The sequence below is a fragment of the Lutra lutra genome, chromosome 8 (genome assembly GCF_902655055.1).
Source record: "Lutra lutra chromosome 8, mLutLut1.2, whole genome shotgun sequence".
Taxonomy (NCBI): Eukaryota; Metazoa; Chordata; class Mammalia; order Carnivora; family Mustelidae; genus Lutra; species Lutra lutra.
The window spans coordinates 70,476,664-70,502,393 of NC_062285.1; the positions used below are offsets into that span (position 1 = coordinate 70,476,664).

At 37.3% G+C, this 25,730-nt stretch overlaps 1 protein-coding gene across 9 annotated transcripts in view; it reads right to left on the reverse strand.

Moving 5' to 3' along the window:
* Positions 1 to 25,730, reverse strand: part of BICD1 (BICD cargo adaptor 1) — a 226,629-nt gene that overhangs the window by 13,168 nt on the left and 187,731 nt on the right. For 3 of the 9 annotated variants that reach the window (XM_047740888.1, XM_047740886.1, XM_047740884.1), the window contains exon 7: positions 22,711 to 22,918. In XM_047740888.1, the coding sequence (XP_047596844.1) occupies positions 22,711 to 22,918 (208 nt within the window). Of the gene's footprint in view, positions 1 to 7,451; positions 8,950 to 14,241; positions 18,626 to 21,428; positions 21,623 to 22,600; positions 22,919 to 25,730 lie in introns of those variants that run through there. The other 6 variants (XM_047740882.1, XM_047740883.1, XM_047740880.1 and 3 more) reach the window with 5 other exon arrangements.

Sequence of the window (25,730 nt, forward strand, 5' to 3'; positions counted from 1 at the left end):
ATGCAGTTTTAAGTTAACCAGGAGAGTGCTGCCCTCCTATGGTGTATTTGGGTAAATACAATGGATATAAATGAAAATGAACTTTTGGAGAACCACTCTGGAATTAGGCCTCAGGTCTTCCATTTCCAGGCAGGTAAAAACTAAGCACTCCTATAGCAAAATTTTGGCCTCTGTGGAATGACAGGCCTTAGAATTAGAGTAATTTGAGTAGGGGGTTTAAATTTATTTCCATATTTTGCTTATATCAGAAATGGTTTTTTTTGCTAATGCAATTATAGATTATTATTTATTCAAAATATGCTCTGTGATGAAATTTAGAGAGCAGGTGGGCAGAAGCACAGTGCACTCTCTTAACAAAATGTCAATGAGTGGTGGATATTCCTGACATTTGTAGTGAATATCGAATTTTTCTCCTTTAGAAGTAATATCACATGTTACAATACCTCAACAGTCCATACCGCCCTGAACACGGCCGATCTCATTTGATCTCAGAAGCTAAGCAGAGTCAGGCCTTGTTAGTACTTGGATGGGAGAAGTAACATCACCTCTGGGCTAATTATTATTATTATTATTTTGTACTTGTTATTTACATTTACTTAGCTAAGTGTTATTTTTAAAGGATAAAAAGCAAATTCTACAGGTAAGATGGTGACAGATGAAAAAAGTGAAATTTGAAAAATGGACGTATTGCTCTGACTCAACCATCTTCTAAATCTCTCTTCTCAGGTTAACAGCCCTCCAGTTATATACCCATCTAACCCAGCCGAGCAGTGGATGTGTGACAGCATGGACTTTGTAAAATGAAAGGAGTGAATTGGGAGATTGGGAAAATCCTTCCTAGTTCCGAGATGCTATGGGTTCTACATAGTCTCACCTGCTCTTTCTAGGATCTACGCCAGGGGTAGACTCACTCCTGAAGGAGCGAGGCCTCATCTCATTACGTTTGAGGGCATAAAAGATGAAAATTATTTGACCCAAACAGGATGCATTAAAGAACGCCAGCAGCCACTGTTGTCCTGTGGGCCACCAGAACACAACCATTCAACAATCAAGTTACTAAACTCCTAGTATGTGTTCAAAACTGTTAGGTACTGGGGACAAAGGGAAAACAGAGAAGATATGGTCCCTGGCCATTTGGGTAAGACAATCATATTCAACGAGCAGTTACAATAAAGTGTCACGATGATGATGATGGTGACGATGATGATGGTGAGGATGATGACAGCACCTAGCACTTATTTATTGCCCACTGTGTGCCAGGCACTGTGGAGGCACTTAACCTGCATGCTCTCCTATAACCCTGTTTTATGAGTCGCAGTTGATGGATGAGGAAAGGGGGATTTGGGTTAAGTAGCTAGCCAAAGCCCACTAAGAGATGGATCTGGATTTAAATCCAGGATTGCATGATCCAAAGGCTAGACAGAATTTGCAGACATATCACTACATTGCTTTCCATGATAGGGAAGTGTAGGGGCCTCAGAGCAGAAAAACTTAACTAAATCTAAGTGGTCAGGAAATGCTTCCTGGAAGGTTGTAACATCCAGGCTAATGCCTTAAGAAAAAAATTTAGCCAGAGAACTTCTTAGCAACTATAAATGGTTTATAGTCTCTACTAATAGCAATAAAATATTTCATCATAAAATTAAAGTCTTTTGAAATGCTCAGAACTGAATTAGATCATTCATAAGGTTACAGGACTGTACATTCATAAGGTTACAGGACTGAGAAATGTCAGAGCATACTCAAGAGATTTTTAGTGCCTCAAGGGCAGATGAATAAGGCATATGACAGCTTAAAGCATCTATAGGTCTGTAGTGACAGACATAGGAAGAATACCCATGTATGACATTCCTCCATAAATAAAAGCCAACTAGAAAGGAAGGTTAAAAAAAATGAAGGAGAAAGAAGGAAGGAAATTATTTGCTGAACCATCATGATGTAATTTCTCTTAGGAACTTAATATTAGTTACCTCTTTTTTAAGTCTTAGCAACACTCCAGGGGCATTATTTTCACTATTCCTACCACAAACAAATAAATATTTCTGATCTATGGGACTATATCAAGATCTCATATACCCTGAGGCATTTTATTCCTTTAACACCTTTCAGGGCCCAGAAGCAAATACAGAGCTGGTGTCATAGGAGGGGCTCCCCAAACATTTGCTGATTAAATTAATAAAACACGATCACCATATATATTAACTCACCCACAGTCACACTGCTAGGAAGTGGCAGAACAAGGATTTAAAATCAGACTTTTCTGATGCTGAGGCCAATTTTCTACTCTTTACTCTGGCTGGCACTCAAGTTGACACCAACCACCTCGAGAAAATGTTAGGGTCGGGGCGACTGGGTGGCTCAGTGGTTAAAGCCTCTGCCTTCGGCTCAGGTCATGATCTCAGGGTCCTGGGATGGAGTCCCACATTGGGCTCTCTGCTCAGCAGGGAGCCTGCCTCCTCCTCCTGTCTCTCTCTGCCTGCCTCTCTGCCTACTTGTGATCTGTCAAATTAAAAAAAAAAAAAATTCTTAAAAAAAAAAAAGAAAATGTTAGGGTCATAGTCAAAGAAACATAAGTAAGAACTTCAGACAGTTGAGAGAGTAATTTGAACGTACCCAATTACTTCAAAAACACAAAGCAAGGTAAAGGGTGCAAGAATGGGGATGTTATTCAATGTCTGTAAGTTAATGAATGAGGAGAGAAATTCTGGTCATAGGGTTTTTGCCTCAGGCTTCTACTACTTTAAACTCCCTATGGTAATTTAGAAAATTAACCAATTTTCTAAAAGTCAATGTCTTAGAAAGTCCCATGAGCCCACTGGGAGGGAGAGCCCCATGTGGAAGGAGGCAGGGAACCCCTCTGTGTTTGGGTTCCACACCGGGCTCAGCTGGCAGTGCTGAGAGGTGGGTGAGGACCCTATGGGTGAAAGCTGATCCGTAGAGACCATACCCAACAATCGTGCGGCTGCATGGACAGCTTCCCTGGTACCCAGATGCTCTGTGGGAAGTGGAACAGCAGCTCTCTGTGGCAAACATTCTCCTACAGAATGGCCAGCACTACAGCCCCTGGTTTTCCAGAACGGAGAACTAATGCATCCCTACTGCTTCATGAGCACCTGTACTCCCTCATGACCACAAACTCCCCAGGTGCTGCACACTTTTTATGAAAACTCTCTCTGTCCCTTGAGTTTTCCTCAGGCCAAATAGGGTAAGTTCTTCCTCACAGGACACATTTTCAACTTTGCTCACTCTCCTCCTTGCTCTTTGACCATGTTCCAGGGTGTGCAACAGTCTTCTAAAAATGAGGTGTTCTGAAAGGAAATCATGTGTGATTGGATGCGATTGGTGGAGTGAAGAGGCGGGCTTGCCTCATTTGAGATATCCTCACTCTATTAAAAGAGCAGAAGCCTGCATGGCAATTGTTTTTGGCAGCTGACCTGTTTCATATGAGCTTACTTTGGCTACAGATGGTGCTATCAAGTCATGCTTCATCCATCCTGTACTTGGGGTGTCTGGAATCCCAATGCAATATTTCACACACTTTATTTTTTTTAAAGTTTTATTTATTTAAGTAATCTCTACACTGAATGTGGGGCTTGAACTCATAACCCTGAGATCAAGAGTCACAATCTCCTCTGACTGAGCCAGCCAGGTACCCCCACATACTTTTTATTTTATATTTATCTCTAGTAAGTCTCACCTTTTCCTCCCTGATGCATCTTTTAGATCCTATTCTATAATTTAGTATATCAATGTCCTCTCCCTCATTTCTCCTCAAATCAGAAAATGTGATAATCATGACCTTAATATCTTCATCTTTATCTAAGAGTAGTAACTAATAATGGGGTCAGGCTACGTAGAGACCATATTTCATAAATATCCACCTATGAATTTGGGCCCTTTAAAAATGTCACTCAATCAGTTATGGACCCCAAAAATTATATCACCACTTAGAATTTTCTCTCTTTGTCTAAAAGATATTTTATAAAATACCTGGTTAGTTGTTTGCCAAAATTCAGGTATATTACGTTACCACTTTCCCTGATCTTATGAGATAAAGAATGAAAATGAGTCTAGCATAAGTCTTTCTTGATGAACTCATGTTGGCAGTCAGTAATCCCTATTCTATATGGCACGTACGAAACCCATTCACTTCCAGAAATTTGCCTAGGATCAGCCTCAAGGGTGTTGGTCCATAGGTTAGAGAAACGTCTTTCTTTTCCATTATATAAAAACTCTATTTCCACATTTCTTCCTCTAACCCACATAGGAATTTACCTTCTCACTTCCTTATTCTGTTTCTCCCTGGGTACCTTTTCCTCCATCTTTCACAAAGCCATGATTTTTTAGCATCTTTCCTTCGACAACAAAAGTAAGGAGGAAAGCCATGTGTATTTTCCTTTTTTTCCTCTTCTCATTTAAAAATGGCAACTCATATACTTAAAAAATTGTTGAGAAAAATAAAAATTCATGATACAAACAGCAAACATGGCTCATGGTGAGACAGTTAATATCTCTGTTAACTTGTACTGTTTCCAAGACTGTTAAAGAAAGATAGGTTCAGTAATTAAATTTAGCCACTTAAACAACTGCTGTTGTAAAACAATTACATTGCTGTTATTTCCAAATAGATACCACTTTGAAACAAATAAATATACTACCTAGTTAGAGTAAATGGTCGATTTCAATGAGGACAGATGATTAACAGTAGACGAAGGCAGAGGCTTTAACCCACTGAGCCACCCAGGCGCCCAGATGATTAACAGTAGAAAAGCAAGAATGTTTCATGATGAAAGTTATTAAACAGAAGATCGACAGAAATAGCTATGAATTGTCCAAAAATAACTACCTAGTTAATGATCAAAGCATAGAGACATCCTCTTTTGTGTCCTTAAGGGAGACAGAAGGATATCTCTCTTTCTTCTTTCTGCACACCTGGTCATATCTTCCAGACTACTCACTAATTGAGATATTGGCAATGACAGAAAAGGGAGAGCAGGCAGAAGGAATGCAGAAGAGGAAAGGATGAGAAATAATGGTAACGTAGAGTATTTATTAAGTGCTGTATCTATGCAGACATTAGGCTAAACACTTTACATGCAACAGCTCTTTAATCCCTAAAAAAACTTAAAGAGATGGTTTTTGTTTTTATTTTAGAAATGACAAACTGAGGCCTAGGGAGGTTCAGGAGTGTGCTTGGTCACCTTCTGTATGATTTTTTATAGTGAACAAAAGCTTTCTGGCACTCACAAAACAACTGAGTTTGGCTGCCATAATCCTCATTTTAGAGGTCAGGACCCTGAGGATCGGAAAGGTTAAGTGATTTTCTCAGGGGCTCTGGAGAGAGTGGCAGATGAGAACATGAGCCCAGTGGAATGCCCATGGAGCCCATAATGGATTAAATTTTGTCACCCCAAATTCATATGTTGGAAACTCTACTACTACCTCAGAATGCAACTACATTTGAAGATGGGATCTTTAAAGAGGTAATTAAGTGAAAACGCTGCTGTGTTAGCTGGGCCTTATCCGGCCTGATTGCTAGCCTCTGAGCAGACAGGATTGGGAGATTTAGAACAAAGACACCAGGGATGGCCTCACACGGCCATGTGGGAACTTAGGGAGAAGGTGGCCACCTACCCGCCAGGGGGAGAGGCCTCAGGAGAAACCAAACCTGCCTAACCTTGATCTTGGACTTCTAGCTTCCAGAACTATGAATAAATACATGTAGATTGTTTAAGCCCCTCAGTTTGTGGTCTTTTGCCCTGGCAGTCCTTGCAAACTAATATGGAGCCCTTGTACTTGCTCCAAAGTGGAAGCAATTGTCACACCTTCTCTTACCTTTCACTCTAGTCTAGGTAAACTGAGAATAGCCAAAGTTCTCTCATATTTTTCTAAACTCTAAGCATTCTAACAGTTGGGACAAATAAATATGTCTTATTGGGGAAGACTAAACTGATGATAGAATATGATATTTGAGTCATTGATAGAAAATACACAATTCTAGGGACACCTGGGTGGCTCAATACATTGAGTGACTGCCTTCAGCTCAGGTCATAATCTCAGGATCCTGAGTTGGGAGCCCCACGTTGGGCTCCCTGCTCAGTGGGGAGTCTGCCTTCCCTTTCCCTCCCCACTTGGGCTCTCTCTTAGTAACTTTCTCTCTCTCTCTCTCAAATAAATAAATAAATAAATAAATAAATAAATAAATAAAAAGAAGAAAACACACATTTCTAGGCACTGTGCTCTGAATTGGAGATAGGAAATTGCATAATTATTAAAGAAGAGCCTCTCAAACTCAGGAATTCTGGATAATAACACAAAGGTGCTCCTCATCATTAGCTACTGACATACTTACGCATACACCCAGGTCTTAAGTGAGGGCTTTACACAACAATCCTTGAGCATGGACAATGGGTGCACCACAATGATTTTCTTCCATCTGCCAACGATGTAGCAATTCTCTGTGGTCTCCTCATCCTCCTCTTCATTCCCATTCTCTCTCCCCTATGTTCCTCAACTTCCCTCCATTTCAGCATGAGATTTAGTGTCCATCAGAGACACTTTGGTGTTGAGTTCCCTGCTCTACCAAACAACAACTGAAGGAAACCAAAAAAGGGGACTTAACAGATCTGAGTCTCCATTTTTCTGTTAAGTGAGGACGTTAAATGCCACTTTGCAGACCAGGTGAGAGAATGCCTGTGAAAGCATGAAGCCCAGGGTCTGCTGACAGGGAGAGGTCATTAATTACACATGAGGGACCAAGGGGAGGAGTCAAGGTGACCTTGAGGTTTTCAGCCTCAAGAAATGAAGTAAATGCCATCCACAACAATGAAATTTAAAAATCCAAGATAGACCATAGGGTGAAATCATTTTGACAATGATGCTTCTGCTTCTTCTTCTTCTTCTTCTCCTTCCTCCTCCTCCTCCTCCTCCTCCTCCTCCTCCTCCTCCTCCTCCTCCTCCTCCTCCTCCTCCTCCTCCTCCTCCTCCTCCTCTTCTTCTTCTTCTTCTTCTTTTTCTTCTTCTTCTTCTTCTTCTTCTTCTTCTTCTTCTTCTTCTTCTTTTTGCCTCTTTCATTACACTCATCCGAAATGCTCTTCTCTTGTTCTATTCAGAACTAACAAGTCTCATCTTTGTTCCCGACCACCCAGGAGGAAGTGTCTGCTTCTCCTAAACTGCTTTAGCACTTATGGCATCTCCTCCAGCATTTCTGTGTACAGCTCTGACCACTGCTGTCCTTGCAGTATATCTCATCTCCTCCATCACTCTATGTGGTTCAGAGCAGGGCGGACCCTACCTTATAATTCTTTGTTTTCCCACCATAGTTTGCTTGGGGATGCGTGCATTAGCATGTATTACTAACATATTGATTTCACCTTCCCTAAAGCATCCTTGGACTTGCTTCTCTATTAGTACTTTATTAATGCATTGTCTGATGGATCCATTTGAAGAAGGGAGAATTTAAAATTAGGCACTCCTAACACAACACCTTTCTGATAAAAGTTTTAAAGTTAACTTAATAATTTGGGGGAGATTATTCTTCTTTATAATTGTAAGACCTTGATATATAAATCTTTAAAATAATTTTAATTGCCATTATTTAAACTGTGCCAAATAACATTAATACTGAATTATTCCTCACTAAATCTACAAAATGATTAATAGTGTGTTAGTGAATTAACAGAAAAGTTAATGGTAAGAAGCATCAAAATGGATTCTCCTAATAGTAACAGCTTGAACACTGAAGTACTCCTATGGATGTTTATACACATAAACTGAAAAAAACAAACAAACAAAAATCATACATACATAGTAGAGAATTTAGGAAAAAAATAAGAAATATTTAAACTAGAAACATTTTATACAGAAAAATAATAAGGAGAGCATGAGATAAAAACATTGACATAAATATAAACAGTAATCAGGAAAAATTTAATGATGAACTTAATGGTACATTGACACTAATAAAAATGGAGAGCTGTGAATAACTTTTAGCATTTTATAATCAAACACATAGAGTTGGCTATCTCATCCCTTTTTGCCAAACATATGACATATCCTGTTAATACATTAGTTTCTCTGAAAGTATCCACAGATAAGACAATAACCTTATTCCCAACTATTCAGGAGTGTAATCTACTAATTCATGTCACCAAACACTTCTGCCTTAACTTTCCATCAGTGTTTAACACAGCAAATTCCATTATAGGTTTATACCCTTGACAGTCAGAAATAATCATTATTCATCAAAAGTTTCCAAAGAACAGTAAAGACAGAACTGTTGAAATACATAGAAAAAAAATTCAACGTAGACAATGCAAAAATATGACCTGATTACAAATCTTAAAAAACATCTGGCTCTGCCTTCATGCGTATGACAACTGCATATAGTTTATTACATTTTGGTGACAAGCGTTAAAGTGGTCTTCAATGATGTAGAATCAGAGTATGACTTGTGAAGAAGAAGAGGGAGCATTTTTAGACCTTTCCGTCATTATAGATTAGACAAAAACTTTCACCCAGCTTTCCATTTGCTGTCCTGATGGCTATCATCTGACTAGCTGATTAAAAAAGCAATATTCACAATCTATTTTTTATTTCAAAGCTTGCAAGAGAAATATACAAATGCCCTGCAGTATAGTCAACTTTCTGTTCCCGAACAAGATACAATGAAACCATGAGCGGGTGTGGAATCAACTGCCTACCATAGGAAGACAGAAGATAAATTTTGGGGGGAGGGGGGCAGTGATAAAATACAGTGGCACCAAGAGGTAAAAGTACATTTTGCTGCCAGATTCTTACACCAATTAAACACCTTTTGGAAAACAGCCTTTTGTTCAGAAATGACCTTCTCAAGAACAGTGTCAGCTGGCACAGAGGTAACTCAAGGTGGTAGGATGGTCTGTTCTCATTCAGCAAAGTCAATAATAGCACGCAACAGATGAAGACCAGCTATACCTTGGAAATGTCAAAATTAATTCATCATCAGAAAGACACAAAACAGAAGTTAAGTTAAACAAACTACAACCAAAAACCCACTAAAAGGATCCATCGTAAAAAATATATATCCCCCAAAGAAAAATATATGAGACACCACTCAGTGAAATGTGTTTGATTTTCTTATTTAATATTTTTTCATCATTAAAAAAAAAACAACACTAGAAAATATTCTGAGAGGTTCAGGGCATCCTCTTCTGTAAAGCGATGGATCTGAAAATTATAGGTTTTCAGCAATGTCAGTGGTTTCTTGGCTTTTTTTTTTTTTTTTTTACTTCTCTTAGAAAAGAAGAAATACTTATGTAATCCATATTTTTGGGGGGGAAGCATTCCAGAAACCCCCAAACTAAACCAAGTGTTATAAAATGCACTATGTCCTCACAAGCAAATTAAACCATAAGTATAATTCGGTTAAAGGAAAAGCAATATATGTAAATATTAAATATTTTTAAAATCCAAGTTTACAGAAGGCACTTATTCATTTTTCAAAGAAAAGAATAAGGACTTACAAAGGCAAGCTTCCTAATGTGAAAGTATGTGATTTATAGAAACTTATCTGAACAAAGCTACTCAGGAATAATTCTATTAAAGAAAATAAGGTTCACCTACAGGTTTGTAGCCAACTTACCTCTTTTTGCTTTTGATGTCAAGTAGTGCATAAAAAGAGAAAAAAATTTATGTTTAACTGATTCTATTGTTATTACATAATGGCTATTCCATAAATACCTACTCAGAGTAAGTGACTATCCTACACTTGTTTTTTTAAGGACATATGAACAGAGGTAAAGCTGGTATTGCCTGGACGGCCAGACATAGGTACACGAGGTGCACTTCGCAGCATCCTTATTGGGATGTCTGTGCCAGAGCCTTGAGTGTACCCTCTCCTACTCTAAACTTCATACTTCAGATCACATGATCTTAAAGTGATCACAGACTGTTTCTGTTTGTTGTAAGACATACTCTTATGTGCAATGCAGAATTGGGAGGCAAGGCTCAGGTTAGAGCAAAAAAATGGACCAGATGAACAGCATTAGAGCAGCAAAAATTCCTTAATATGAGGAAAGGTTTTCCCTGTCAACTAAAAAAAGCAACGATTTTACATCCACTAAAAGTAGGTTTAGCTAAGATAACAGTCCTGCTCTAAATCAGTGTCCTGCAAAATAAATACACATATTATCATACAAATCTATCAATGCACATATTGGAGTTGTTTCTTTTAACTCTTTTAAGAGTAACAATCTAATCTAGTCCATTTCTTGAGAACCTTCAGGCACTAATTCAGTTACATGAGAGGCCAGCTTGAAAAGCAGCCCCTTAGAAGAAGACCTGATTTATGGTCTGCCCACATAGAAGTGAAATAACTTATACAAATGCACACACACACACACACACACACACACGAAAGAAAGAAAAAGAAAGAAAGAAAGAAAGAGTAAGAAAACCCCCAGAGTCCAGTAATGAGCAAAACTGAAACAAAATTGGCTTTTACATATACCGTTCCTAAAAACTTTAGATTTGTGATATGGAAAACATATCAATGGCTGTTCATTTTTGGCTGACAGGTGACAGAAGATAGTAAAATTAAGAGTAATATGACATCTTTATGACTTTACTTTTTTAAAAACTAAACAATAGAAAGGAATAAAGCAGCTGTTTTGAGTTGTGCTCTTTTCCTTTTTCCTCTCATAATTTCAGGCACAATGCACTGACGAAACAGCCTAAGAAACCAAACAAGCATCAATAGATGACTAAAGAGATGAGTGTGTAGAAGAATGGGCACACAGTTGCGCAAAAGGAAAACCGGGGTGGCCGGATGTTCCATTGTTATGCCATGAATACAGTGCACTGAATCTCTCCTGCTTGATTAGTTGTACACGTTTAAAGACTAGGTCACATTAAGTAGCACAGGTGCCAGCACTACATTTCACTACAACACTTAAAAGCAAGGGACAAGCAGCAAGGGTAGCCTTTCCATGAGCTTTACAACCACCCATCGTGGGTACCACACTCACAGCAGAACTCAGGCTGCTCCTTCAGACCTTGACCAACTTGCTCAGAGGTCAGGAGAGCAACTGAAGCCAGGGCTAGCACATAGAAAGGCCCATTCCCCAACTGTTTGTTAAGGCCTCAGAAAGGTCTGGTTGGCTGCCATGTTGTTCGGCACCAGAGAAACATTCTTGAATTAAATTGGTGGCCTCCGTAACATGTACACCAATCTAGGTATGCTTTTAGAAAATGAATCCCATCAGTTGTGAGAAGGAAATCCAAGTGTGAGAACACTGCAAGAACTTGGCATGAACTCTGGAACACTGTTCCTTTCTGCCTTGTACAGTCAGCGCTAACACACAGACACTTTTAATTGTCAAAAAAAAAAAAAAAAAGCTTGTTCTGTTAAGATAATCCAAATCTTCCTTTTTCTTGATGCAAACTATACTACTGGTGCTGAGATACTTAAATATTTTTTACTTACAGGTCTATTTGGAAACATGGGTTGTGTACAGTAAGTCCAGTCCCAGTCAAGAAGGGAATAATTTATATTCATGGAATCAGAGAGTTTCAGAGTTCGGAGAAGCTCCGTCAGTATCTTTTCACTGTAACTGTCCATATATTGTTATAAATGTAAAGGAGAGTTTACAGTTGTTAACCTCAAGATTGGCTTTGCTGGGTACCAATGTATCCTTTTCTTATCACATTTTTCTCAGTGTTCTTTGTAAATAGAAAATGTCTCTTTGAAAGCTGAAGTTTCGATATAACATCCGGGAAATGCTTATGATCAGAGGGTTTGTTGCTATTTTTTAAATAAAGTTTTAAAGGTTGTTAGGTAGTGACAGTGAAGGCAAACAGTTGAATACAACAGACCAGGGCCAGCAGACTGGATTAAATAGTGTGAGCATAGCAGAGAAGATGCTGGTGGTCACCTTCTCCCGGAATACAGTAAGGGAGAGGTACCAGCTACCCACCAGAACTGAGAACTAAAACTCTTTTTTGCATAAGGGGCTTTGGGATATGAAGGCAAAGTGATGCCAATGGTAGACAGTTGTAGCACTGGACACCCACGAAGGACACCAAAGATCCTAAGGGTTAGGTGCTATAGGTATTGTAATTAACAGCACGTGGGCAGAATAAAGGCTGTTCTCTGACTTGATGTCCCCTGGGAGCATACATAGGTAGAAAGTAGTGAGAGAACATGAGCGATTTCTTATTTCGGTATTTGGACTAGTTTGTCATTAGGGGGCAGAGTCTGATCACTTCAGTGAGTCTGAAGCAGAGCTATGATCTAAAACCAATCCTAGACATGTGTCTCTTTCATGTTTTCTATTTCCCTAATGATATTTGTAGTGAGCCAGAAAGTGTCATTTGGGCAGAATCAGGAGAGGAAGGCAGTTATTGCCTGGAATGTCCTGAGTCTTCTGTATGTCTCAGCCCATCTGTGCCGTGCAGCCCCGCCCCGCCCCCTGCTGTGGCCACTCCAAACTCAGCCACCTTCCGGAGGTCTCTGTCTCAACACACCATATGTTTGGACTCTGGTGGACACAAGTATGCCCTGACCACTGTTGCCCTGAACATGTTACACACACACACACACACACACACACACACACACACACACACACACAAATCCTGTATTTTCTTTCACTTAATGGATATATTAGGGGAAGATTTTAGTTTTTTCCTTGAAGAATTTAATAAGAAAATTTCAATTTCCATGGGTTTAATATTAATAAAACTCAAAAGACTTTCAAACTACATAGTTACACTAAAATCATCAACATGGATTGAAAAATATTATCTAATATAATATGGACATTCCGGCTGCAACGTTGGATCCCTTCAGTAATCCTTCTATCATCACTTATTTGGCTTACAATGTTCAGGTTTTGAATATGGAATCTTTTAAGAAAATTTAAGTTCTGGTTAGTAAACCTGGAAGGAAGGAGTAGGAAAGGAGTAGGAAACAAAAACAAAAATAAAAAATAAGTAAAAATGCTGACAGAGCTGTAGTCATCAGATGTTCCTTAATCACTGCATTATTTACTGAGTGGCTTTGGTTTGTAGCATGAAATTATTTACTTAGTATTGTCTTTATCATCTCTGTTATCCTGTACAAAAGGAAATACATGAGACCCACCTGGAAAGAGTTCCTTTGAGTTTTTGGTCCCCTTATGGTGTCATTAAATTCTGCCATTTAAAATGGCCAGGATGCATTATAAATATTTTCCAAGTACTCCTTACTTAAAATAAATAAAAACGGACTTTTTATAAGCTTGACTACACTGATTTTTTAAAAATTAAGTTGTGTTATTATTTTAAGAATATTTAAGACATATGGTTTCTTAGGGTGTACCTAAACAACAGGAATTTATTATAATACTGACAAAAAGACCTAGTAACAAATAAGAGAGATGTATAAAGAAGAGTATACAAACATCTACTATGTACCTATTTAAAGTGCATTGCCACCAATCGGAGATAAGGCAGAATCAAACTGCAACCAAAACCATTTGGCCCAGTATTTCATTTCCAAAGAAAACCTAAATATGTGCCATCTTAAGTCTTATTGTAAAATTAGATGTTGTGTGTAAAATTTCAGGTTTCTGTGCAGAAATTATATCTAGTAAAGCCATTGGTGAGTAAGAAGGCCTAGAACTATACTGTCCAATACAGTAGCTACTAGACACACCTGGCTATCGAGCCCTTGAAATATGGCTAGTTCAAACTGAGATGCATCCTAAGTGCAAAATGTATGCTGAATTTCAAAGACTAAGAAGAACAGAACATAAAATATCTCAGTAGTTGCTTCTATTGATTGCATGTTGCAATGATAATATTACGGGTACATTGTGTTAAGTAAAATATTACTAAAATTAAGTTCATGTGTTTCTTTCTACTTTTTCTCATATGGCTACTAGATTTAAATTACATATCTGGTTCACATTATCTTTCTATTGAATAGCTCTGGTCTAGAAGGTGAAACATTCTTTTGGTGGCCATTTTATTGTTTGGCAAGAAATATTTCTATTCTACACGTGAAAACATTTCAAGCTTTCATAAAGGGTTCAAGTATCTTCCTTGTCCTCTGTAACATCTGGTTAAAAATAAACAGAAAGATGAAACTGATAAAAAGAAAGCCAAGATATATTAAGTGAAAATAATAGCATGCATAACAATGTTTCTGGCTGTGCCCATTTTAATACATATATAATAAGTAGTTGTGATTATATATGTACATATTTTTATATATTCACCTGTACATATAGAGACTAATGTTCCTGGAAGAACACAAGCAGTAGGCTGGGAGAGAACTACTTTCTATTTTACAATCTTTGTACCCTTTGAACTTTGAACCATCATTATCTATTGAAAATACTTTAAAACTATTTTAAAAACAGATTAAAAAAAGTAAAAAATGAGGAAAGCCATATTTATATGTAATCTTTTACTCCATATTACATGGATATTTTCTTATAATTCTCTTGATTTTTAGGCACCCATATATAAAAACAACCAACTAAAGAAACTTCAGTAATATATTACATATACACATATACATATGTATATACATATATACATATATATTGTATATATAATATATATATAATATTACACACATACACACAGACATACACACTGCCTAAATTGAATGATAAGAGAAGTGAATAACTGACTTGGGAAGTTCCCAAATTCAATTCTTATGGGGAATTTATTATATCACCTACATTAAATCACATCTGAAATAACTATTAGAAGAACTACATGTATAGGTGATAAACCACAGTAAAGCCATATCTTTTGAGATACTGTAGAAAATTTGGGCTTATTGCCAATTATCCACCCAACTGAGGGCCTACTATGTGCCAGGTACAGTGCAGGACCTGAAGATTAAAAGATCAAGGAGCAAGGTTCCTGCTCAAAAGCTTATAGATTCATAGGGGAATGTGATTTAAGACGCTCCATCTGTAGTTAGGCAAAGAGGAGGAGGTAGGTAATTCTACCTGGTGAATATAAGAGATCAGAAAAGTCTTTATAATTTATGTACACAGTGGTAAAATTGGTGTATATGATACATATAGGTTAAAGACTTTGTAAGAGAAAATAACAGGGGAAGAAATCTTAAAATTCTAAAATATTTTTATATGAAACTAGTTATCTGGACAAAAATAAAAACATTCAGCTAAGTTAGAGAATATCAGGTTTTTATCTATACAAAGCAAATCTGGAGCTATTGGGAAAAAATGAAATACATTTTTCAGGTTTCTGGGTATTTTTCAGTTGGGTATCTTGTCATCACAGAGACAGATGGAATATAATTAAGACCTCTCATCTCTCAGATGTCATTTTTAATATTATACATTCCAACTCAAGATCATCCTATAGTAAAAGATTTCCTGGAAAAATAGAACTGTTCCTTGAAAAAAGTACTGAATAGAAATATGAAGGTATTGCACATTTCCACTATAAAATGAATCATGAGTACCCCCAGAAAAAGAAAAATACTCCTGCAGCATACATGATACACTAAAATTTGGACATTTGAACCCACTTCTAATTGTATATTACATTGGGGCTAGATAGAAACATGTATATTTCAGCATGTGGTTGGTGATTTTCTGAATTAATATTTTCGACTTAACTTTTGTCAGATACCAAACTAAAGGCAACATGCTCTAGCATCAGAAAATGCCCAAGCCTTCCTCTGCAGAGAAGAACTCTATAGAAGCTATGTTAAGAGAAAATATAAGCCTAAAAGATTGCAAGCTTCAACAGACTGCTGTTCACTCTGGCTATTTCAAGGACTGAATCCTGCAGGGGCAGAAAAAAAAGCATAGTGATTTGGGGAAGGGGAGCTCACAAAAATGGAGAAGAAGCCTCTAGAGGAAAAAATATACCTTAAGGGGAAAAAAAAACCACTGAGGCTATCCGTTAGTTCAGGAAGTCAGTTCAAATAGCATTCACTGAGCTCCTTCTACATACAAAATGTGGGAGGATGAAGCAGACAGGCAGTTAGAGGAGGTGGTGTGTATATAGGACACACTGGCTCTCAGGTATGGTTGGACTTCTCTCCATTCAGACACATGTCAACATCCATACTCCTCCCCGTTTTGATTCTGAGTCTCCATCATCTCTCATCTGCACCTTTCATGAGTCTTCATACCTATTTCTTTATCGTAGGTGTTAGCCACATCCAATCCATTCTCCACCTTGCTGTCAGGGCAATTTAATATAATGAAAACCTGGACTTACTCTTTAAAGAGTCAACTATGCCCATGGAGTAAAGTCCACTCTATGAACCCGGCTGTCTGTTTCCAAGTCCTTGTCTGTCTTTCCAGTGTCATTTCCCAACACTCCCAAGTCCCCCTTCAATTTCTAGTCCCGAAGCTCGTGGCCTTTGCAAAAGCTGCCCTTTCCCAAAAGGCTCTTCACATTACCCACCCCTGCATTCCTACTGTCCGCCATTAAGGTTTAGTCAACTTTCACGACCAGAGCTCGCTCTTCTTTCGGGCGAATGCTCCTAACCACCCCAACTCTTCTTTTATTTTGGGAACATCTATTAACACCACTACCTATTGGAAGCACAGGGATGACATTTCACTTAAATAACATATTATATTAAAAGCCAAAAAAAAGTGCCTGACACATAGTGGTAGCTCAATACATTCTGTTAAAATTTGATGAATGAGTGAATGAGCAAATGAGTTAAAGAAAGAAATGTGGGTTTGGTACACGCTTAAGAACATAAACTACAATATAAAAAACAGACAAATGTTGTTTGAATATAGTGAAATGTAAAGGCAATTTTCACTCATGAACATGCTTGTGTCTGTTGACCATACATTTAAAAGGGTGATTACATATCTAAGATTAACACATTTCTGTGAGCTGCTTTAAACATTGGCAAAATTTAAAATATCATACAAAATTTTCAGATTTCAAAACAATACCATTCTCTCACACTAGTTCAGTAATCGTGTCAGAGAAAGAGAAGGATAGGGAGTAGTAGGGACGGGCAGTGGGAATTGAAATGATAGGGGAAAGCAAAACATCTAAAAGGGAAAACTCCTACATGGAAAAAAGAGCGTGAAGAGCAAATTGCTTAGGCTGTAACTTCAAGAAGAGTTCAAACTTGCTTTTTAAGTTTGAGATTTCTTGTTTATCCTGTTGCAATACTGTGATTTAGAAGAAAGATTTATTTGGTTTTCATCCACATTTCCTGGCCCAGAGCTCTCAAAACCCTTGGAATTTCCTAAGTGTTGAGGGTGACAAAGGTGTCCCCAGTTATTTTAATAAAGTGACATTCCACCTAAGAATTGGGGCTGATTGCCAGGAGAATCAAGAGAACATTCCATATGACTAGAGGGTTGGAACATTTAGTCCTATTACCCAACTTCTGGGGAGGGGAGAGAGGCTGGAGGTTGAATCAATCACCAATGGCCAGGGATTTAATCAATAATGCCTATGTAATGATACCTCCACAAAACCCCAAAAGGACTGAGTTGGTGAATGCCTGGAGATCTGGGGAGAGTGGTGTGCTCTGGGAGAGAACATGGAACTTCAAGTTCCTTCATTATACCTTGCCTTACACATCTCTTCCATCTGGCTATCTCTGAGTTATATCCTTTTATAATAAATTAGTAATCTAGTAAGTAACATATTTCTCTGATTTCTGTGAGCTGCTCTAGCAAATTGACTGAAGTTGAGGAGGGGATCATGGGAACTGATTTAGAGTCAGTTGGTTAGAAATACAGGTAACAACATAAACTTGTGACTGGTCTCTCAAGTCGGGGGTGGGTGTTGTCACTGGAACCTCTAATCCATAGCCAATTGGTCAGAAGCACAAGTAATAATTTGGGCTTTCAACTGGTGTCTGAAAAGGGGGAGGGGCAGTCTTGTGGGACTGAGCCCTAACAGGCGAAATCTAATGTTATTTCTCTGTAGACGGTGTCAGAACTCAGTTGAACTGCAGCATACCCTGCTGGTGTCTGAGAACTGCTTGTTGGAGTTGGGAAGCCTCCACACAGACACACATACACTCATTGCAGTTGGGTTCGGAAACTTAATTTACCCGTGCAAATCACATAATCAAGTCTTTACTATAGAAATAACTTCTCTTGCCTATAAATTACATGGATTTCTTTCACATATTCTGGTAGGTTGATTTTAATTATTGATGAATTGGTAAGATTTTATTATTATTATTATTATTATTATTATATAAGTAATATTCCACAGCTATTTGTATGATAAATACTATAAAACAAAGTGATTTGTGAAGATATACCACCTGCTGCCTGACTGCCTCACTGGTGACAGCAGGGTCCTTTTTGACTCAGATTCATCAAGGCTGGTAGCAACATGGGGGAGAACACTGGAGTTTGTATGCTAAGATAAGGACTAAGTCAGCAACAAGAAAGTCAATAAACAGAAATTCTGGAATTTGGGGGGGGGTGAGACAGCAGAAACAGCTAGAGTCAAAGGCAAAAGCCAGAATTTTCCTCCACAAGGTTGTATTAATATTGCAAATCAATTAGTACAAAACAACCTTTTAATTTTGAAAATCAATGCCCCACCCCAGAGGATTCTTCAGAAATCGAGAAATTGTGGCTTGAAGAAGATGGGGTTTTCTGCTGACCATCTCATAGAAAAAAAATCTATTTGAAAATATCCCTTATATATGGTAGATAATATTTTATGCTTTGTGCTTAAATTTTTAAATGAGATTTAAATCTGTCATAATTCTTCAAAAAGTATCCAAAAAATTTAAACTCTTTTTATTTCTACTGCAATGATTCAATTAACTTAATTACTTCAATGGTTCTCAATAGAAAACCCACTTATTAGAATAATAATAACCACCTACAAAGATATATTAAAAATACCTTTCAGAAAACTTACCCAAAACATTCTAATAAATTAACAGGAAATTATCCTTTAAAAAATGATGAATAGATATTGTTACTAGCTAACAGATTCTACAATTATCAGTAACTTATATTAAATTCATGAATAAAAATCTATTTATTTAAAAATCTGTTATTTCTCATGGGTTTAAAATATTTCTTACAGAGAACATAGGACTGCATCTGTATGGCATATCCCCTTCTCAGCTTATTGAATACATTTTATACAGTAAAAGCACCATAAATAATATTTAATATGTCCTACCCTATGCAGTTCAGTCTACAAAAAATAATATATACTGTTAATAATACAGATATTTTTAGAAGCTACAATTTTTTGGTGTAGCTAATTAGTCACTTCCTATAGCAATTGATTTAACCAAAACTTTTTAGAAGCTGTTGCTCAATTGATCTAAAAATTTATTAAGAACAAATCTGATTGGAACCACAGTATATAATTGAAAACTCCTTAGGCTATAATAAGAGCTTTACTTCCTCCCCCCGTCAATATTGTAACTTCAAATAAATGGTTAAAAATGTAAAATTTGTTAGTATGCTACATTGTCATTAAAATGATTTTCTGGCCTCGTGTTGATTCTGAATGCCATGTTCTTTATATCTCTAATCTTGTATATAATGATAATTTCTAAGGCCAATGGCTTTTCTAGTTATTCAAAACTAAGAATGTAAGACAACATAATGGTGCTTTCATTCACATGTGGTAGGTAGCCTTAAGAGTTGCAAGTTGTGCACGGTGTGCAAAAAGTCGTAGAAAGATTCAGAATGTATGAAAACAGGAAAAATGTTTTGTGAGAGTGTTGGTATACGGATAATATTCTTTTTGACAGCAATGTCAAAATGGAGCAAAAAACAAAGATGTTTGTAATTTTAACCCAATGATGTTGCTCAAGAAAAAACTGAACCGATGAGAAGTTGACTGCGTGAGGCTATTTCTAGCAGCACTGCATAAAATAACAAATAATGAAAAACTATCCAGTAGTTAACAAGAGAAGAAGTACTGATTAAAGTGATAACATCTGAAATAAAACTTATGATACAACAACCTTTAAAAATAAAAATAGAATAGGCAATAAACACAGAAAAGTTTACAATATAATGTTAATGGTTTTGACAATGTAATGACAATGACATAAATACATATTAATGTAAATAAGGATCGAGTGATCATATACAAAATGAAAATAGTTATTATTTATTAATTTTTAATCTTACTGATATGTCACTTTTAAATTAAAATACAATAGGGTTATTTATTGATCATAGGATTTCTTTTCTAAGTTCTAGTAGGTAGTGCTACTAAAGTCAGTTGGAACACTAAAACGACTGGTGGGTTTTATTCAAGTGTCCTGATGAATTATAACTACTTTGGTGATTTACAGATACTTCAAAGTACCTTCCAAAAGGGTCTGAAATAAAAGGAAATGAGTTATGAAAGTAAGAACGTCCAGCAGCATTGTTGCTTTTTTTTCTTTTCTCTCCTTTCTCTCTTTCTGTCTTTCTTTCTTTCTTTCTTTCTTTTTCTTTCTTTCTTTTTTGTGTACATTTTGGCTGTTATGCTCTCCCAACTCATTGTCACTATTTATTCACTCAAACATTCTTAGAATGTAGAGTAGGTGCTGTAAATTTCCACACCACACCTTTTAAGTCCAATCAGTAGATTGATTTACAAATCAGATATGGAAAGTATTAGAGATCCAAAGGCTGAGGTTTCCAAAAAGGAATTAAGGTAAAAATTGAAGTAAATGAGGTAGGTGATAAAATCAAAGTGAATTAAAAAACAAAATTTGGTGGCAAACTCAAAGGCTACGGTAGGGTCAAGAAGACAAAACAGTGCAGCGGTCTGGGTATCAGTACTCAGGAGTGAGTCGCATTTTCAACTGAAGCTCTTCATAGGAAAGATTTTTGAGGAAGAAAAAGAAAAATGCAAAACAGTGAAGCTAAACATAAAATGTGAGCATATTGGTAAGCACAAATCAATAAGGGCTTGGAAACTGTAAGAATGTTACACTAGGGTGTAAATGTTCCTGAGGAGCAAAATCTTAAGAGGATTTTACTTCTATTTTCTCTATGGTGATAGGGGAGACATTCTGAGTGACTACAAAAGGAGAAGAGCCCTAAAGGCTTTTATAAAGATGGTTCCCTTTACTGAAAATTACCTTAAAAATTATCAGAACAAAATGGCAAAATTTGATCAGGATGGAATCCCTATGAGCTACCAAATTGCAAATAGGACACAGGGCTGTGCTCTGCATTACACCTGATGCTAGGTTCCCTTGTCATGTCCCATTCCTTCCAACTCTCATTTTCCATCGTTGGCTGTTAAAAGGAATGCTTGTCTAGCTGAGTAGAGGAGGAAACAGGATACTAACTGTAAAGGTGTTTTTACTTTAGCTATAGGAATTCACCCGTCATTAAAGTCGGACTCTGATGGGTGGGCATGAGTGGTTGGGAGGAAGGGGAGAATTGTCTATTCAGCTAACCATCTGCATCACATGCACCCAAGGAAAAAATGTTTACCTGGTGGAGCCACGGTTAACCTTTTTTCCTTGCTGAGCCGGTGCCCTTGGATGAATTCATTCATGGAAGGGGGGCCCTTCAGAAGAAATGATTCTGTGGAGGTGGGATCAGGGGGAACTCTTAATAAATTCTGTAGGTAGGTAGCCCCTGAAGTCCTGGGACGGCTCTGATCACAAAGGGAAGGTGAAAATTGTCTTGCAGGAGATCCAAGAAAATACATATAGGAAACAAAAAAGTTTTACTTTAATTACCTTTCAAAGCCTCACCAGTGACAACATTATTTATACCGGCATTTAATTTTGTTTAACATGTAAATCAAGATTTTTCGCTAAGTGCTTAGTTTCCATAACAGGATACAATCCTGTTTGGAAACTGTATTGATACTGGAAAAGAAATTTATTATAGTTAGTCAGTTTGAACCACAAATAGAAAATATTGATATTATTTGATTCTTTACTGAAAGTTCCTAAAATAAAAATTTTACCATTAACTGAAAATACAGGGTAAGTAATTCAACATCCAGGACTCTGTAAAAAGGTCACAAAATCAAGCCACTAAAAACCTTGCAAATGAGTTCTTGAGCAACATTCACATACCAAATGAAAAGGCACAAAAACCTGGTTTTAAGAAAAAGACTATACATATTCCATTCCATTTTACCTCAGGAGAGACATCTTTTAGTCAGTTGTCAGTTTGGTAATACAGACAAAAATTTCCCTAAGAGAACAGATTCATATTCTTGCCCCATTAAAGAGAAGCTGGTAAATAGCACCATTACCAGAGGTACAGTAACTTTTAAATGTCATGTAAAACATGTAAAACGTAGCTCCATTCTTAATATCCACCTTTTAGCTAGCAATTTTTAGGTTGGAGGTAAGGGAGAGGCATAATTACGCATACAAGGAACAGCAAAAATGTTGACAGATACTCGAAAATTCTATTATGGTTATTCAAGAGGTGGGGTGTGGAAGGACAGAAAGGAATAAATCAACACAATTATTAAAAGGTTTTGATTTGGAAAAACCAACATTAGCAAGGCCCGTTTATACACCCACTCCCAGTTTTTCTCCTCCTTCCCTTCCTCCATCCTCCACAATAAGAGCACATTAATTTTTGCAGTTAACTAAAAATCTGGCCTCTGCACCATACTATGAAGATCGCTGCATGCATACCTTTTCCTCTGAGTGCCACTGCTGACCCGAATGTTGGGTGTCTGTGGGCCCTGACTATGCAGGAGGTAAGTGTCTATGGTGGGCACGGTGACTGATGCCTCCCCACTTACTTTAGGGCTGCCGATCTTGCTCTTTCCAAGTTTGCCTTTGCTGCGTCGGGACTGCTCATGGTCAAACTCTAAGTCCTCCAGCCGCTGGGTCAGGGCGAGTTTTTGCTGGATAGCCATTCGTAACAAAGTGTTTAGAGTCTTCTTCTCGTCCTCTGCGGCTGCTAACTGTCTCTGCATCTCATCCAACTGTGTGACATATTCATCACATCTAGAACCCAAACAAATCTCAGTGAAAATCTCAGTGAAATTAAGTGGCGAATTTATGCAGAACAGTAACAAATTTTCCTGGAATTTAGATTTGGAATACTGGTCTTCCCTGAGCAGAATGGAGGTAAGCTACGGCAGTGGAAACTGGATACAGTAACTGATTCATCTCTACAATGGAGTACATATGGACACTCTTAGTAGGCGACATCTTAAACCCCAAGGACAGAGTTACTGTGGAGGCTGCCACGGAGCATCAGAAGAATGAGCAGTAAAGTCTTGGGTAATGTTCACTGCTCCTTAGATGTGTTACAATAGCTTCTTCTATAGAGTAACACTGTAATCTTTGGAGGAATGTGACAAGTTAGTTATAGAGCAGGCTTGTAGCATGCGAAAGAATAATAATGTTTATAAAGAAAATGCTCATTTCCTTCTTTATCTATATTTATGGGTTTTATTTTGAGTACAGATTGCAGCTGCACTGCTTTCAATATGGCAGATCTGCCTGAATTAGAAACTTGAATATTTTCAAAGCTTTCTCAACCAGGTGATAAAGCAATAGATGTCAAAGAAAACCAAGATTTGCATGGAGTTTGATACAGAGATAGCAGGCTGTCAGGAATCTCTTTATTCAGATTTGATACTCATGCTACAGCAGAGAAAGAAAAGCTCAGCGATCTTTTTCCCCATCAAAAGTAAAACGTAAGTACATAAACATTTGGAGGGAAAAACTAATCACATAATTATTCAGAGATTTTTTTTTCTGAGTTTACTTACCCACTAAGAAAAATAACAAATATTCTTCATGCACCAGTTGAGACTTAATGACTTGATGGAGGTATCTAAAATGTGCTATACAAACTTTGAAATTAACACAAGACTTGCAGCATTTTATTTTATTTTTTTTTTTTTTAAAGATTTATTTATTTATTTATTTGACAGAGAGATCACAAGTATACAGAGAGGCAGGCAGAGAGAGAGAGGGAAGCAGGCTTCTTGCTGAGCAGAGAGCCCGATGCGGGACTTGATCCCATGACCTGAGATCATGACCTGAGCCGAAGGCAGCGGCTTAACCCACTGAGCCACCCAGGCGCCCCGACTTGCAGCATTTTAAAGAAAAAACAGATTCTAGTGAAAGAAGTTGAGATCCAGGCCGGTGCTATTTTCTTTCTTTTTTTTTTTTTTTAAGTTAAATCTCAAGAAGCAGTAGGGATACCATAACAAAGATTAAGTCTTAGTAAAATAGAAGGTGGATTTCAGGACCTTGGGTTTATTTTAATTGCTTAGATAAACAATATTTTTAAAAATACTACAGAGAAAGGCACTTATGATACATAAAAACACAGTGTGAAAATGCACTATTTGGGAGAAATAATGCTTATAAGCCAGATTGAGACATAAATGTCCCCTTAGAAAGTTTTGATTTCTTTTTAAAAGAACGTATATATACTACACGTAATGCTGACTGATTTCATTCATCAAAGAGGGGGGCACTGAGTATCTATCCCCCTTCTCCACCCTGCCCTCTACAGTGGCCAGAGGTGTATATATATCCTACTCCTTGAACTCTCCCAGGCTCAGAGCCAGAAGTCAGTTTCTTCAGGTCCCCTTCATCCCTGTGATCCATAGGCACTCAACCTTCTCACAGCCATCACTAAGAGAATCAGTCACAAAGTATGAGCTTGAAACTTTTCTCTCCTTATATACAAGGAAACTGGACAAACTCCAGGGCTCCTATAAAAACCAGGACTTTTTTTACACTTATATCAGCTACATATAAGTTAATTACTGAATCTGCAAATAAAGCCACAGTTATGCTTTGTGAATTTTGTACCATGTTTGTATCTTATAAGATGTGTGACTGGTATTGTTTTGGTACTGAACTGTGACAGCAAAAAAAAAAAAAAAATGGATGGCAAAATCTTTGAAAAGCTCATAATTTTGATGGGGCACCTGGGTGGCTCAGTCTGGTTAAATACGGACTGTTGATTTTGGCTCAGGTCATGATCTCAGGGTCATGATTGAGCCCCAAGTCTAGGCTCTACCCTGAGCATGGAGCCTACTTAAGATTCCCCCTTTCCCTCTGCTCTTTCCCTTCACACAGGCTCTCTTGCTTTCTCTCTCTGTCTCTCTCTCTCAAAACAAATAAATAAACAAATTCTTATTAAGAAAAGGAAAAAGAAAATTTCAGGATTTTGAAACATTTGAATCAATATTTGAAACCTTTGAATCATGCTTAATCACTTCAAGTTTAAAAGCAAAGTACAGAACCAATGAATTGTGATAATGAAACTGGTGGGGGAGGGAGTCACTAATATCTGCCTAATTAATTAGCTGGGCAATGTGAAAAATATGGTGATAAATACAATTAATTACATTTTAGAAATTCTAATTTAATTCGGTGTACTAAAGTTTAAGTAATTAGCTGATATAATGAATACTGATATTCGTTGTGGAGCTGTCTTTCTCACACAATACTAACGATAAGCACTTTTATGTACTTTAGTCACAGAAATAAATTTCAGTGGTGAAAATATAACACTTAGCTATTTTAGAAAGTACGTTTCCCCCCGCTTATCGGAGGCTTTTGGGGGAGGGGTCTAAATCATTTTGGCACATAAGCTCTAGGAAAAATATCTATTGCATTAATTTAAAAATACTTCTGTGTAAAAGAATTGCTTGATTGACTGTGCCCAGTAGAGGGCTCTGGAAAACAGGATAAAACATTTTATCTCAGATTTCTCCTCGGGGAATTTCAAGTGATTTCTTCACACCTTACCTTCTTGGATGTCACACCAAACAACACTCAAGAGATA